Below are 15,559 nucleotides of genomic sequence, written 5' to 3' on the forward strand. Positions count from 1 at the left end.
CTGAGTTTTTTTCCCTAAAGCCCTGAGTGTTCTGCTGTAGTACGTAACTTAAATTTATCAAGGTCACTGAACCCTATTTAATGTGCTTTCTGGGAAGATGACAGGGTACAAAAGATTGGTTTGTACCCTTCTGTCAGAAGGATGAAACAATAATACAAGAGCTCAGTTATTTGTGTGCTGAAGGGGCTGCAGTTATCTAGTGACATGACAGATTCGCTAATGATACCTGACAGAAATATTGCAAAGGAATAATTGTAAAAAAAAGCTCTTCTATCATGTAGTGTCTTTAAAAAGAAAATATTTTCTTTTTATAATGCCAAGAATGCAGATTCCCACGTGGCAAAATACTGAGTTCAGGTGCCCAGCAGTAGGTATAAATTGAATGGCAAGTATTACCGCTGTATTTTGAAGCAGTTTCCTGTCTGTAGAGGCTTTTAGCTTTGGTAATAGATTCTGTATTTTAAGACTTCTTATTGATTTCCAAACAATTACAGAATATTGTCATGGTCTTGCTTGGGAGATGCTGGGGTTGGATGGTTGTTGCTCAGCTGTGCTTAAAATCACGGTCCCGGTTCAGGTCGGCAGGGGGTCAGGCTTTGTAGCATGGAGTGACTTTTTTCTTTTTTTCTGAGGGATTTATAGCAGTGAAATGCAGTTCACCTTGTGAGATCCTGCTTAATTTTTAAAGTTATTCCTGTTTGCTTTTTTTAAGGAAAAGTCATCAACAAAGACTTGCGCCACTACCTGAGCCTTCAGTTCCAGAAGGGCTCGATAGACCATAAACTCCAGCAAGTGATCAGAGACAATCTCTACTTGAGAACCATCCCTTGTAAGTATGTAAAGACCAGCCTCACTCGATCCGTTCCTGCTAACTGTCACATAATTCGAGAGCTTTAACTGCCTTCTCTCTTAATCTGGTTCATAGTTTTACCTTGCAGCAGGAACGTCTGTAGATGGCTTTGCTGGAATAGTCCCACAGCTTAAGTTGCAACGGAAAGGTACAGCCAGTGTGGACTGACAGAACAGCAAAAACTGCAGAATTCAAAGCTCAGAGTGTTTCAGCAATATCTGTGTTTTACTCTTTGGAAGTTTGACGGTTGCCGTTAGAATAACCACAGCCACCGTGGGAAATAAATCTTCCTCGGCACTATCAGGCAGTGCAAACACGTCCTGGTTTCTGTCGGTGTTTTGGGTTTTGCACAGAGGAAACTGCGACCTGGAGGGGTGACGTGCAGTAGCAGAGCAGCGATGCGGGAGGAGTCACACCAAGGAGGGCTTGCACCAGGAGGGGTTGCACCAACAGAAAGTTGTGGGAAAGGAGGTGGTGGCAAGAGGGGGGGTGAGCCCATGGCCCGAGAGGAGGAGGAGGGGGGAACAGCGCATGGACAAACCGTAGTGTCACAGCCAGGATTCATTCGTGCGAGGATCTGGATGGACCTGGCTCATCTGAGCATCTGCTGGCACCTCCTGGGCCAGCAGCACAGGTCCTGGTTGCCTGTAGCAGGTGCCCGCAGGCTCCTGCTCCCGCCAGCAGACGTCGGTAGAAAGCGCCGTGCAGGGGCCAGACACCCTGTCGCTGCTGCTCGCCCTCCTCTGCCCTTTCTTCATTATCACAACATCCGTTACCTTGCCGCAAAGGTTCACTGATTAAAAAGGCTCATCGCCAACTGCATTTAAAAATTCATTGCACTAAAAAATTTGTCAGCTAACATTTTTGTAACTACAGGAACTCAATTTAGTGTCGTTATCATACGGAGCGTGCCCAGGAGTTTGTGACTTTCTTAAAAGAGTGAATGCAGTTTATTTACTAACAGCCCTTGTTGATGCTGCTGCCTGAAAAAATTGACATATGCCTTTAAAATGTTATTAGGTTATAGGCAGTAATGAGTCAGTGGAGCCCTTTCCAGGGGAGCTTTAATTAAGCTATTGTAGCTGTGGGGGGCCAGTATTTATAGACACAACACTTGGAGAACTTCTACATGAACACAGCCGTTCGCCGATTACTTTGAAAAAGCTTTGCTACAGCCGGGGCTCGGGGAACAGCTGAATTACACTCTGAATTGTAACATTCAAAAATAGTTTCTGTGCCCAGTTACTAATTTGGTGGCCCAGAAATCAAACATGGTAATTTGGTGGCCCAGAAATCAAATTTGGTGGCCCAGAAATCAATACCAGAGCTGTCATTCCTGCATAATTTACTGGTCTAGTTTTTGTACATTATCGTTCACTTGCTCACCGGTGTTCTAACTCTTATCTTACTGGAGTGACATCATCATCATATAGATTGAAAAATATAATGTTTATACTGAATTGTACAGCAGGCAGCTTGTGGTAAACACACAGCACTTGAGTATCTGACAAGAATGTTCTCTCTGTCTTTTCAGGCACTACAAGGGCTCCCAGAGATGGGGAGGTCCCTGGGGTAGACTATAATTTCATTCCTGTTGAGCAGTTCAAAGCACTGGAAGAAAGTGGAGCCTTGCTAGAAAGCGGAACATACGATGGTACGTGGGTGACGTTTAGTGGCGTGGGAGGACGGACCCAGCCCTGGGGCCCAGCTCTCGGTCCGGGTGTACCCAGGAGGTGCCACCGTCCCGTCCCCGGGACTCCCCGGGCAGAGCAGTGGCCTCGTTTCGAAGCTCTCCAGTAAATCACAGGTTGTCCTTTCAACCAGTCCTGGCGCAGTCGGATTATTTTTCCTATTGTGTTTTTGAGGAAACAATTCTGAAAATGTTCGTCCGTGCTGGATGCAGTTTTGTGTGACAGAATTGAGTCGGTTTTGTTTAAACCCTTGAGAACAGCCACGCGTTCCTCAGAGGCACATCAGGGTGCAGAAAGCAAGGGGAGGTCGGATACAGCAGGGAAACGAAGGTGCTTTGCCAGGCAGAACTGAACCGTGCTGGGCCAGGTTGTCCAGGTCTGGAGCGAAGCTGGTTTGGCTGACTGGGGTGGCGAAGCCTCGTGATGAGGGTAGTGAGCTCTCGGGAGCTGCCGCCTGCCGTGGGCCTCGGCTTTGCTGTGCAGGGCTGGGTGCGGGCAGAGAAACTTCCCATCCCTGTGCTCCGGGGGGGACGGGCCGAACCCCACCTTCGTTTAAAGTGAGAGGGAGGGGAGAGCCCCGGGCGGGCTCTGGTTTCTGCTGCTTTTTCCCATCGACATCCTCCCTCTCGGCGCCCTGAGCAGAATAAGCTGCCAACATCTCGTGTTGCTTTTTGTATCGAAGTTTATAAATCCTGAAACATGATCTGGCTAGATTTTTTTTTTTTTTTCAAATACATAGTTGTACTTGAAGTCAACTAAATTACAGCCGAATTTTCAGAAGTGCTGAGCCATGTGCAGCTTTCACTGATGCTCGGCAGAATTTACCGGGTTATCAACCTGCCTGATTTTTAGGTATGTTTAACTTCTACTGGATTCAGGTGACTTTCAGAGTGCATCTAGAGGACTCCCTTGGTGGGTGGGGGTATTACTGGCGCTTGAATAAACGTGATTCACACCCCAACACCCCCCACCCGCCCCCAAAAAAGAAAACGTCCAAAGTAGAAAACTGCAAGGCTCTGCACCCCCTTGTTTTACGTGTCTCATGCTGTCGGTGGAAATCTCCTAAGCAAATCTCAACTAAACTAGCTCTCTTTTTGTCCCCCCTCAGCCCCCCTTTATCTGGCTGTCACCACTTTGAGCCTCGCTCTAACTGATATTTTCAGAAGGGTTTCTTATTTATTTTTTTTACATTGTTAAAACCACGTCCAGCCACCAAACGTTACCCCAGCAGGAATTCTGGGAAGCTCTCTTGCTGTGTGCTCAATTCCCTAATAAAAATCATATGAGCAGTCAGGAGAGAGGTCAATTGCTGAAATCCTTTTCCAGAAAACAACAGATGATTCCTAGTCATTGTGTTTTAGATTAAAATATTGAAGCAAAAATCTGTTCATTTTTCTCAAGCACAAATAATTTTTAGATGAAGCTGTCTTAACAGCTTTGTTTAGCAAGTGTGTTTTCAGTAGAAGATTGTAGGGCTGTGGTTTTAAAATGGATTAATTGTAACTGGGTTTATGTAAATAGATACTTTATGTTTCTGCACAACATTAATTTGCTTTCTGACTTCAGCGTGTTTCTGTTGCTGCACTTTACTCTGTTAATCGGAATGTGGAGTAAGAACAATTGATTCCCACTGTTCTGCTGCTCTCGGAATGTTCCCCAAGTCTCTCCGTGGAGCATTAGTGAATTCCAGGCAAAGTCACAAATCCATCTTTTCCTTTGGAAACGGGTCCGTGTAGACATTCTGAATTAAACCTACTGTTTTCTGATACGCAGCAGCATCACTGCCGAAAAGGCAATGTAGGAATTAACTGGCTTTGTCTCTCGATTGGGTTTTGATGGTGCGGATGTCTTCTTTACGAAGTTAAGTTACAGTGCAGGGCTTTCACCAAAACCATCTGTCACGGGCCGTAAAACGTTGAGGGCCACCGCCAGTGCTTCCAGCCAGCCCCGGCGCTGCGGTGACCCTGGGTTTGTCTCCTTGCCAGGTAATTTTTACGGCACTCCGAAGCCTCCAGCGGAGCCCAGCCCCTTTCAGCCTGATCCAGTGGATCAAGTTCTTTTTGACAATGATTTTGATACCGAATCGCAGAGGAAAAGAACCACGTCTGTCAGCAAAATGCAAAGGATGGACAGTTCTCTCCCGGAAGAGGAGGAAGAGGAGGAAAAGGAAGCAGTTAATGGCAGCGGAGGGATAGGTTGGTTGACAAGGGGTGAAATCCCCTGCAGTGCTGTTCGAATGCATAAGACGTATACAAATAACATCCGTGCTTGCTTGAACTGCTTCCCTAGTCTTGGTGGAGTTTGAAGGCAGTTTTCTATTCAGACTGGTGTTTTTACTCCATTTTTAAATTATCTTTTAAAGGGAAACAGCTGTTCTCCCAGCCAGATGTGCAATTGCATCATAAAATGCACTGCTCATAGAGGACATGCAGTGCTGGGTACCGGCCAGTTACACGAGGAGGAAGGAAAAAAGTATCCACTCTTCAAATTGCGGAATCCTTTGCAGAGCAGAATTCATACCCTGTGAAGGTGGTGGTTTAGTTTTGAGGAGATCACTGAATTTGCATGCCAGAGATTTTAGTGAAGTGGTTGATTTAAGGGGCAGCACTAGCTCGGGCTGTAAAATTCTCAGGTGGTTTTGGCTGAGGGAGCTGTGGCGCAGCCTGGAGGGGAGCCTGTGGCGAGGGGCAGAGCACACTGAGACCGGACCAGTGTCCGGTCGGGGCGATCGGAGAGCGGCAGGACGCCCTTGCGCTGCCACGGCCGCTCGTCTCGAGGGGGAGGAACTGGTGGTGCAGAGAAACTGTCACGTTGCGTTTGCAGATGTCCCCCCGTGTGAGCGTGTAGGACGGGCTCGTGTTGACCGCAGCTGGCCCAACCCTGGGAGCTGCGGGGCTGGCGAGGGCCCGGGGGGTGGCTGGGAGGGCGGGGCCGTCCTCGAGGGACAGGACCCCGAGCACAACCCCGGGGCTGCGGGGTCGGGCTTTGCATTCCAAGTTCTCTGCAGGGATTTTGGGGAGCTGCTTCTTGTGGCTTGTGGGAGGGGGTTGGTTGTTTTATTGGCCGTTTGGGTCTTTTCTGTTTCATTCTGGTGCTTTGGGGAATATTAGGATTTGGGGGGGTTTTTTGGATGGCTTTTCAAACGCTGTTCTCTGTGTAGGAACTGCAGCAGTGTAGTCAATTTGGATTTCTGCTAGCGTTGATTTTTCAGAGTAGGCTCAGACACATAATACAAGGTTAATTCTGTTTGTCGGGGAAGAGCAGAGTTCAGTGATTTCATGTCAGCTTTTCAAAGTTCACAGCTTAAAAAAAATAAAAAAAGTGGAAAAATGCACATCACATACAGGGACGTGCTTGACATCCACTCGTAGCCAGATTGAGAGGGTGGTTCTTTGTGAGAAACACCATAAACATCTGACAAATAGTAACACTTTCCCTGAACAACTGCAGAAAACAAAGAAAAACATTCAGATTCTCCTGACTGGATGAAACCTGTTCCCAGCTACAACCAGAGCAGCAGCTCCATGGACTTCAGAAATTACTTGTCGAGGGATGAAACCCTGGAACCGCTGCCCAAGAACTGGGAGATGGCCTACACTGACACCGGCATGATCTACTTCATCGAGTGAGTGGGTGCCCTCGGGGGGGCTGGGGAGCTGCGGGCTGCTCCTGCACCTCTCTGCTTCTGCCCTTGCTGCTTCTCTTTCTCTGTGACATTTATCATGCTCCGACCGTCACGTTCCCTGCCGACAGTCTGTGTTGCACGCTTGGGGCAGTCGCTGTCGGGCAGGAAACCCTCATGGCTCCGTGGGCCAAGTCGGTTTGTCTGTGACGTGTGTTTTGCGTCCCAGAAAATACAAAGCTGGCTGGGAATTGCTGGGTGAGGTATAACATGGTGTAAACCTTCGCTGTGTCAAATTGCTCTGAAATCTGAAAGCTTGTTTATCCTTTCGTGGCTGCCCGTGCTCCTTGGCTGGGAACGCATGCTTTAACATACAAACAGCGTGGAGTAGCTCATATGTGCACATGTGAAACAGCCTCAGTGAGGAGTTCTAAGGCAAAAGTGACACAGAAACCTTGCTGAGAGTTGAGCAGAAGAGGAGGCTAAAAATATTTTTCCCTTTCAGGTAGAAACAGCTGCTGTTCCCACATGAGTTCTCGGGGGCAGGGGAGAGTGTTTGTACCTCTGACATTTCACAGCTGTCCTGGAGAGTCTCCAGTGTGCTGCTGCCTCTGAGCATCATTGTTGCCTTTCCTTTTAGCATTTTATGATGTGACTGAGGCACAAATCAAGGTTATATTCTCTAAAGACTACAGTTTGCCCATGGCAGTAAATATTTCACAGTTAAAGTTTCTTCAGTCTGGGGAGTTCTTTTAATGGCGTGTGTTCTGCTCCACAGCCATAACACCAAGACAACCACGTGGCTTGATCCACGGCTCTGTAAGAAAGCCAAAGCTCCTGAAGACTGCGAGGATGGAGGTGAGATGTTCAGAATCCATTGGTCACCTGTGACAGGCAGATGCCCGAGTTTGTCCCAGCTGGGTCCGTTCCGTCACTGCGGCGGTGGAAGCTGCAGGTGGCTCTGGGCGGGCAGGGTCCCGCTGGGTGTCCCTGGTTTGGCGGCCACAGGTGTTTATGTAAGGCTGGGAAAGTCCGTGGTGTATTTTCCCTTGAGTAGCAGAATCTGACCGAATCGTGAGTTCATCTGCATTCCTGAGAAGAGAATGAGATATTTTGTTCCAGCAACTGTCATTGCTAAGGAGAGAGCTGCATGTGTTAACGACAGTGGAAATTGTTACACAGGTGGAATATGGCAGGAGGAAAAGGTCCATCAGTGTTAGGATGTAGGAATGCTGAAGAGGAAACGGCGTAATGCCTATTGCTAGTGAGATCTGTTGTGTGTGACGTGATACAATACTTAAATGTGTAAGTAGAGGGAACAACCTGACTCCCTTCAGCTCTTCACACGATTCCTGCAACCATTTCTTACGTGGTCCCACACTATAGTCAGCTAGAAAAGAGCATCAGAGCGCTCTGTCTCGGCAGATGCCTGCCGCTACAAAAGCTGAGGCAGACTCAGAATAGCCTGTTGTCTTCCCAAATTGCCCAGCCTAACAACCGTGTGTTCACAATGAAGCCAGCTGGAGCGGTGCATGCGTACTGCTGCTTGTTAAACATATGTGCAGCTCACCCCGGGATAAAAAGCACACTTAAACAGGGAGATACAGGATATCCAAACGAACAGCGTTTAAACGAATAGACCCGCTGGGCCTTTTGTCAAACCCTGTGGAGTGGTGCTGGTATTAATAATTGGTAACATGCTGCCATGTACTGGGAAAATTCCTGTTACCATCAAACGCAGGGCAGCCTCAAACAGGGTTACATTCCAGTTCTGTCCTTAAAATGTCTCGCTACCTGACTGCATTTGTTAATCTAATATTTAAGCTTCCGTGGTCGAGGTAACTAGAACAGTAAAGCTAGAATAATTGGGCCTCGTGTTAACTTTAGCACCTCCAGGCAGTAATGACCTGCTGCTGGGTTCCATCTTACCAGGTTCTGATTTGCCATAAAAAGGAGTTTGCACCTGTACCTTTCAGTGCCTGTATCAGTGGTTTTTTCTTTCAGACCCCCAACGCGGGATGTCCAAGGCAGCCCGGGGGAGCCCCGAGTCCCTGCGGGCCTCATGGCAGGGTCTGTGCGGGAGCTGAGCTGTGCTGGCTCGCGGGGGGGTCTCACCGTGTTGTAAGCATCAGGGCGAAGCAGCCCGCCATGCCGCGGGCTCTTGCCTGTCCCACGGGCTGTTACAGATCTGGCCGAAGGTTTCTTGGGCCCACGGAAAACTGAAACAGAACGGAACATCGCTCAGATACCCCGAGGTCACCGAGAGAGCAGGTGAAGGTGGCATCGCTGCTGCCAGGTGGCCTTGGACGGGAAGGCGAGAGGAATGGAGAGCTCTGCCCCGAGCCGGGCGGGGCGGCTGCGAGGCGTTCACGGCTCCCGCGTTCTGGGGCAGCGCAGCGTGACCGCATCCGCACTGTGTAGCTGAGAAACCCAACGGCTATCGAATCACATTCATAATTTATAACTAGATTCATTTTAAATAATGGGGTTTTTTTTCCCCTTTATAGGTTGTTCCTCTCTCAATAGATTAGTTTGTGTCTCTAAGTTTATTACATATTTCAAGTGGCAGTTTTTGTTGAATACCGTCTCCTCGTGTAGTGGAAGAAAGAGTGAGAGTTACAGGGCTTCAGATTCCCTGGAACAGGCTGATCCCCTTTTGTCAGAAGGACCCGCCTCAAACAAAGGAAGGGGAGAAAAAGTATTTTCCTCACATTTTTCATGAGTCTGTAATCTGTCCTCTCGTTGCTTCACAAGAACTCTGATATTTGCAGGTAGTTTTCCACTGTAATGGAGAATTTTGTTCTTTCTGACTGCAGAACTTCCTTATGGATGGGAAAAAATAGAAGACCCTCAATATGGAACATACTATGTTGAGTAAGTGCTAATTATTAATTTGATATAAATTGAGCAGAAAATAGTGAAGTGGTTGTTGTGCAGCCTGGACCGGCTGGGTGCAGCCTGTTGAACGGAGGCAGCGGAGGAGCCGGAGCGGCGGCGGCCGCAGGGCGCGGGCTGCCGGGGCGCTGGGCTGTGGGCAGGCCCACGGGGGACAGACCTGCGGGCCTGCATTTCCTCTGGGGAGGGAAAGCGAGTAGCAACCGCAGTAATTTATTAATGGGAATGAGCTGATGTCATTTTTCTTAGCTTTAACAAAAATGGGGTCACTTGATTTAAGAGTGGCACCTGGTAACTGTAAAAGAGCAAAAATAACTTCTATGTCATTGTGGTCTCCGAAGAGCCGAGTAAATAACTTCTGAATTGCTGCAGGAGCTCTTCTGAATCCCCTTCAGGTCAGAGTACATGCAGTCTCTAACCACAGAGAAGAAAATTAGAAATGTTAGCCACAGAGAACAAGCTGACATTTTTTGACTTTGCAAAGCCGACGGGTATTTAAATTCTGCTCAGACTTACTGCTCTTTTCCACTCTGCTGTAATACTCCAGCATCCACGGGTAAAAAGGTGATGTCTGAGTTTGTAAACATTATAGGTGGATGGAAGCAAGGCGTAGAGTCAAGAGAAAAAGCAGGTTTTCTCAGTTCTAAACTGTTAGAGCCTTTTGAAAATGTGCAGAGTGGAATGAGGGTTTGCGCTGCCTAGGAAGTACAGGAAGTGAAGTAGTATTGGCTCTTGAAGTAAATCAGGTTGTTGAAAGAACAGAAATGCTTTCAGTGTTGATTACAGTAGCTTATTGTTCATTCCTCCAGAGTATTAATCTCGGGTAATAAAAAAATTAGTATTTGTAGGTGTATCTCTTGTGGGTGTCTTCTCTGCGGAAGAGGCAGAATGCTGTCTGCTGAAATCCTGTCTCCCTTTTGTGTGTCTACAGTCACATTAACCAGAAAACTCAGTTTGAAAACCCAGTATTGGAAGCCAAAAGAAAAAAACAGCTGGGACAGAGTGATGTTGGCCCTTCAAAGTCAGGTATGACTGAATATTGGGTTCTTTGTCACTAATATCTTTATCTGCAGGTGTCTGCACCGTAAGTAACCAATTTTGGAGCTCACCGAGGCATTAGCCTTGTCCTCCTGCTGGCCATTGTGCTGCCCTCCCGCATCTGTAGGGAGGGTCTTTTGGATGACTTCTTTAATGTTTAAATTGAACCAAGACTCTAAGACTGCTTCAGAATCATGGTGATGGTTCTGAACCTGGTTGTCAGAAGCAGCTTTTGGGTGTATGGAGAAGAGTATATGGGTATATGAAGAAGCAGCTTTTGGGTATATGGTTAGAAGAGCTGGCTGGAAGATGCAGGTAAAACCACACCTTGAATTTTTATGCTTTTGATCTGCTTTAAGCTTGGTATTCAGGGGTTGTAGTTTAAATCTGGGAATTATAGGTGGGAGCTTTAGTTCCAGCCCCGTTGTCATCTGTGCCTGTGGTCTTGAAAAAAACTTTTCCACGCACTTAACTCAGCTGTGAAATGAGTGTAACTGTGTCTTTTGCTTTAGTCCATAACGGTGCTGCAAGGGTTAACCAGGGTTAACAAAACAAATCATTAACCTTTGACAAAAAACAAACAAGCAAGCAAAAAGTTTACCAGAACTAACCCTGGTCTCCACCTTCATGTCTCTTTTTTCCACAATTCAAAAGCACCCGAGAAGTCTGTCTTCACTAGAGATCCATCCCAGCTTACAGGAGCGCTTATACGGACGTCGCTGAAAAAAAGTACAATGGGATTTGGCTTTACAATCATTGGAGGGGACAGACCTGATGAGTTTCTCCAGGTGAAGAATGTCTTAAAAGACGGACCTGCCGCACAGGATGGGAGAATTGCACCAGGTCAAGTATCGCCTCTCTAAAATCCCATTTCCTGTGGCGCTCTCGGAGAGCGCAGCTCTGCGGCACCGGAGGTCGGGTGACCCCATCTGCTGACTCTGAACACCTCGCTCCCTGAAGTAGTTTTCAGATTTGTGAACGATCTGCACAGAGCAGTGGCTGAAAAGGGGAAGAAGCGGCATTCTAGGTAGAAAATCTACTTTGAGGACAGCACTGGAGATTTCAGTCGTTCTGCCTTAGCTAAGACTTTTGGCCTCATCGTTGTTTACAGAATGGGGTTTGTTCCCTCTCCATACGTAAAGTAAAACCAGCGTGTGTGAATCCTGGTCTGTGTTTTGCCTTGTTGCTGCCCAAAAACATGACACCAAATATTAAAATTGCAAAAAATCCTGCAGCAGGAATGAGCAAGCAAAGCCGTATGAGCTGGCTGAGTGAGGGGATGAGGGGCGAGCGTACCTGCAGTCCCCGAAGCACCGACGCCTCCTCGTTGGTGTTTGCCGTAACAGAGGGTTTATGCACTAGAAAAGGCAAAATGTTCTTTACGTATTGCATAAACTCTCTTTAGACAGGAGTAACACGAGTTCATGCTTTCAGTTATTTAATACTATTTACTCACGAATGAAACAATTTCCTGTTTGGTTGCTGACCCGCTGTTCGCACGCGGCTCGTGTTCCTCCTCCGTGAAGCGAGGCGGCCCTGCAGCCGCCCGTGTGGCATGCACACGTGTCTGAACGAAGAGATGTGCGTCTGTTTCTGGGGTAGCTCCTAAGAGTTACTGGTTTACTGGTGCCCAGGCATTTAGGTGATAAGATGGTTTGCTTGTTGGGAATATTGTCCTTCACATGCGGAGTTTCACGATGGAAATGCCGCACGGTGCGCAGCCTGCTTCCACTTCGGCTTGAAAATACACACTCGGCCGTGTGTGGCAACAGTGAGAGAGCACAGAACGTGTGTGGGTGCAATCCTAGCTTCAGTTCAGCTGGTCCTGAAATAAACCCAGGACACACACTCCCCCCAAAATCCGATTGATTCTGGACAGAGTTTAGGATGCTGTACGATATGAATTAAAGTAGAAGACATCTGCTGGCAGTGGTGTGCGTGCTCTGCTTCATCTCCTGGGGCTGTACAGTATCATTTTGTAAATCTGCTGCAGATTAAACTTTATATATTTAGCACACTGTGTTCTGTGATGGAATAGAATAAATGCAAAGAGGAAATCCTTTACACTTTTTGGCAACAGATAGCCCAGGGGTAATAGCCCGGCCACCACTTGTTCCTAGTTTTGAAGAGTGCCCAGTGCTTTCCTCCAGTTGGGCTTCTGTGCCGAGGCTCGGGACACGGGACAGGTGCGGATGGTTTTGGTTCTGGTTTTGACGCTGTTGAACTTTCTTTTGTAACAGGTGATGTCATCGTGGACATAAATGGAAGTTGTGTCCTTGGCCATACCCACGCAGATGTTGTCCAGATGTTTCAGCTAGTTCCTGTCAATCAGTACGTGAACATGACTCTGTGTCGCGGGTATCCTCTTCCTGACGACAACGAGGACCCTGTGGTAGATATAGTGACAGCTACACCTATTGTCAACGGGCCGCCCGTGACCAAAGATGTTTGTGTGAGCAGCCAGGATTTAATGGCAGGAACGGTTGTGTTGGACCAGAATGGAAAAATGGGCCCTATGTTGGTCAACGGTCGACTGAACGGCCCTTCCCTGGAGGCAGCCGAGCAGAGGATCTCCCTGGCGTCCTCGGGGGGCTCCCAGCCGGAGCTGGTCACCATTCCCCTGGTCAAGGGTCCCAAAGGCTTCGGCTTCGCCATCGCCGACAGCCCCACGGGACAGAAGGTGAAGATGATTTTAGACAGCCAGTGGTGCCAGGGCCTGCAGAAGGGGGACGTAATCAAGGAGATTTGCCACCAGAACGTCCAGAGCTTGACCCACCTGCAGGTGGTGGAAGTGCTGAAGCAGTTCCCAGTAGGAGCAGAGGTGCCGCTGCTTATCCTAAGAGGAGGTGCGTAGTACGTCAATTTGCACTTGTCGTATCTGCTTATTTGCTTTTTTAAAGTCCCTTTTAGTGTGGTATCTAAATCGTGTCCAGCCTTGACAGCTTAGCAGCTTATTATCTCTGAACCCTTATGTTCTAAGTTTAATTTATACCCCTGAGGGTTTGGGGTGAGAGCGTGTTGCTAGGGGTTTGTTTTTTCAGAAATTGTGTTATGGCATGTTGATGCACTGTCTCCTCCAAGTGTCTGGGGAGTGCCTCAGCACAAGTGTGGTCTCCAGCGTAATCCAAAGCCTGTGATGGACGGAGGTTTCTGAGCCTCGCCAGGTGTGTTCCAGTAACCGTCGCTGTAATGGTCAGGGGGTAACGGGAGGCAGGGGGAAGGATCGGCAGCGAGGTGGAGCCAATCACTGGAAATGCTACAAAAATTCTCATTTTTGTATTTGCATTTTTATACCCCTCCTCTGACTGGCAGTCACAGACCGGTGTGTCTTCCCCCCAGAAGCTGGCCGGCAGGTTGTGTGCGCTGGCCGGGGGGAGCTGAATGAATTATGAAGCACCACGTGGCTGCTTAGTGTCCCTGGAAGGTTTATTGTAGCCCTGAGAGCGTCACTTCGAACAGCCATTGGCCTTTGTAAAAATCTCCAGGTCATCTTCTGCGTAAATGCGGCTATTCCTTAATCAGCGAAGGAAATAATTAGATTTCTTTGTTGTCAAGTGAAATTCCTCCAGACAAGTTCAGAGTCCCCGTATCCAGTGAGCCCAGTGAACGGGGCTGACCTGCGGGGAGAGGAATGGGGCTTTTTCGTTGTTGTGCGGGTAGCAACTCCAATTTGAGACGACTCCGAAGTGACAGTTTTGGTCAACTGAACATTCACTTTCCCATTTTGAAGAAGAGTGAATAAACAGTTGCTGTTTTCAGCCCAGGAGGAGCTGATTGTGTTGCCTTAATGCTGTTTAACCTTTTGGTGACCCAGCACTGAAATTGCTTTCTGCATTGTCTGTCTTCAGGTCCACCCTCGCCCACTAAAACTGCCAAAGGGGTGAGTATCACTGACGCGTTTAGATTTGTTTCTGATAGAGAATATTCAGGGCTTTTTGGTTACAAAACAGACTCATCAACGTGGTCTGCTTAACACGAAAGATTCCTTTGAGTTTTTTGAGTAGTTTTAGTGGAGGTGGCAAATATCTCTTCTTACTACTGAGGAATCAAGAGGGCAGCAAAGATCTCGTATGACGAGGGGAGCATCATTGTTGATTTATCAGGGTTTTAAAGATGATATTGCCCCTTCAGTTCTATTGTGCTTTCCTTTTTTGCACTATGCTGGAAATCGCTGTCTGTGTGCATGCTTTGAGCTGCTTTTGTAATCTCATCTCCTCTGGGTTTTAGTTCCTGTAATAATCTGCAAGATGATTTAGCAAAACCACGTCTACTTGCCTGGCACAAATTCATTGTATTAAGTAACTGCTGTCAGAAGACCCATTAAAAGGGAAACAAAATACAGTATCTATTTTTTTTCCATTGCTAATTACCTGTGTTAAAGTGGAATGGGATTCTAAAGGAATTTTATCATACTTCAATATTTTTCAGTCCTTGCGTAGAATTAATGGACTGGTTAGCACTCCCTGCCTAAAATGCTTGCCTATCTTTGAATCCGTGTTTTCAGGAAGTCTTTATGTAGTGGTACATTTCTAGTTTGATACTCATTATTTTTGGAAGTTCCATCTGTTGGGGTATCTTTAATACCTATTAGCTTAGTAAAGAATTCTTTGGCTTAATAAAATACGCTCTGATTTGATAATGCCGATAGCGATGCATGTTGACATCATGAGCCGTGCTTTTATGATTAGGTCACTCGTGAACAGAGCTGTTTGTCGTAGAGGACAAATAATTCCATTTTAGGAAAACCCCATTACTGGGATGTGGCTGTAGCCCCTCTCTCTGTCCTGTAGTTGGAGTGTTGAGGTCGCATCCCAGTGGTGGGGTAACGCGAGTGCGCAGGGTCGTGCTCTTGAAGCCGACTGTGCTCAGGGGATCTGCGGATGCAGCTCCTTGCAGGAGCCTTGTCGCCGCAGGTCCCGTGCCCCCGCGCTCCGTGGGGACGGCGCTGCGGAGCCGGGGACGGGCGTCCACGGAGCACTCGAGGTTCGGTGGCGTTAGGCAGCGTGGCCAAACAATTCAGTTAGAAAGGGCAAGTTCTTGTGTTTAGAAACACGCCAGATGTGTCAGACTGTAAATCCCTTGCGGGGGGGTTCTTCCACTCCTGGTAAAAGGGTGGATCTAAGTCTTTGCTGCTTGTGCTTCTGTGTAACGTGCTCGGGCACATGCAGGCTGCTGTGTTCCAGCTTTCCGGGTTGGGTTTCAGCCCAGAATAAGTATGCAGAGTTATTTAGTGTGTAATCGATTGGAAATAGAGGTGGGAAACCGCAAGAACGCTGGGTGTCCTTCCGCTACGAATGCTGGCGGGCGCTGAGAGGAAGGTGCAGGTGCCGCGTTCCAGCGCCGCGTCCCTCCTGCCCCGTCTCTGCCGCCGGCAGCACGCGGCTGGGCACGAGGCAGCGCCCGCGGGGCAGCTCCCGCCTGTGCTGGTGGCCCACGGGCCGAGGAATCGGTCCCTTCTCCGAC

At 48.0% G+C, this 15,559-nt stretch overlaps 1 protein-coding gene across 1 annotated transcript in view; it reads left to right on the forward strand.

The window, feature by feature from the left end:
* Positions 1 to 724: 724 nt before the first annotated feature.
* MAGI3 (membrane associated guanylate kinase, WW and PDZ domain containing 3) overlaps positions 725 to 15,559 on the forward strand; it is a 34,551-nt gene continuing 19,716 nt past the window's right edge. The window contains exons 1-10 of the mRNA XM_026864228.1: positions 725 to 829; positions 2,385 to 2,504; positions 4,527 to 4,736; positions 5,992 to 6,166; positions 6,942 to 7,021; positions 8,980 to 9,037; positions 9,990 to 10,084; positions 10,751 to 10,939; positions 12,337 to 12,942; positions 13,945 to 13,976. Of these exons, the coding sequence (XP_026720029.1) occupies positions 4,658 to 4,736; positions 5,992 to 6,166; positions 6,942 to 7,021; positions 8,980 to 9,037; positions 9,990 to 10,084; positions 10,751 to 10,939; positions 12,337 to 12,942; positions 13,945 to 13,976 (1,314 nt within the window). The 5' untranslated portion in view covers positions 725 to 829; positions 2,385 to 2,504; positions 4,527 to 4,657. The remainder of the gene's footprint in view (positions 830 to 2,384; positions 2,505 to 4,526; positions 4,737 to 5,991; positions 6,167 to 6,941; positions 7,022 to 8,979; positions 9,038 to 9,989; positions 10,085 to 10,750; positions 10,940 to 12,336; positions 12,943 to 13,944; positions 13,977 to 15,559) is intronic.

The sequence above is a fragment of the Athene cunicularia genome (assembly GCF_003259725.1).
Source record: "Athene cunicularia isolate RWA chromosome 26 unlocalized genomic scaffold, athCun1 chr26_part1, whole genome shotgun sequence".
Lineage (NCBI taxonomy): Eukaryota > Metazoa > Chordata > Aves > Strigiformes > Strigidae > Athene > Athene cunicularia.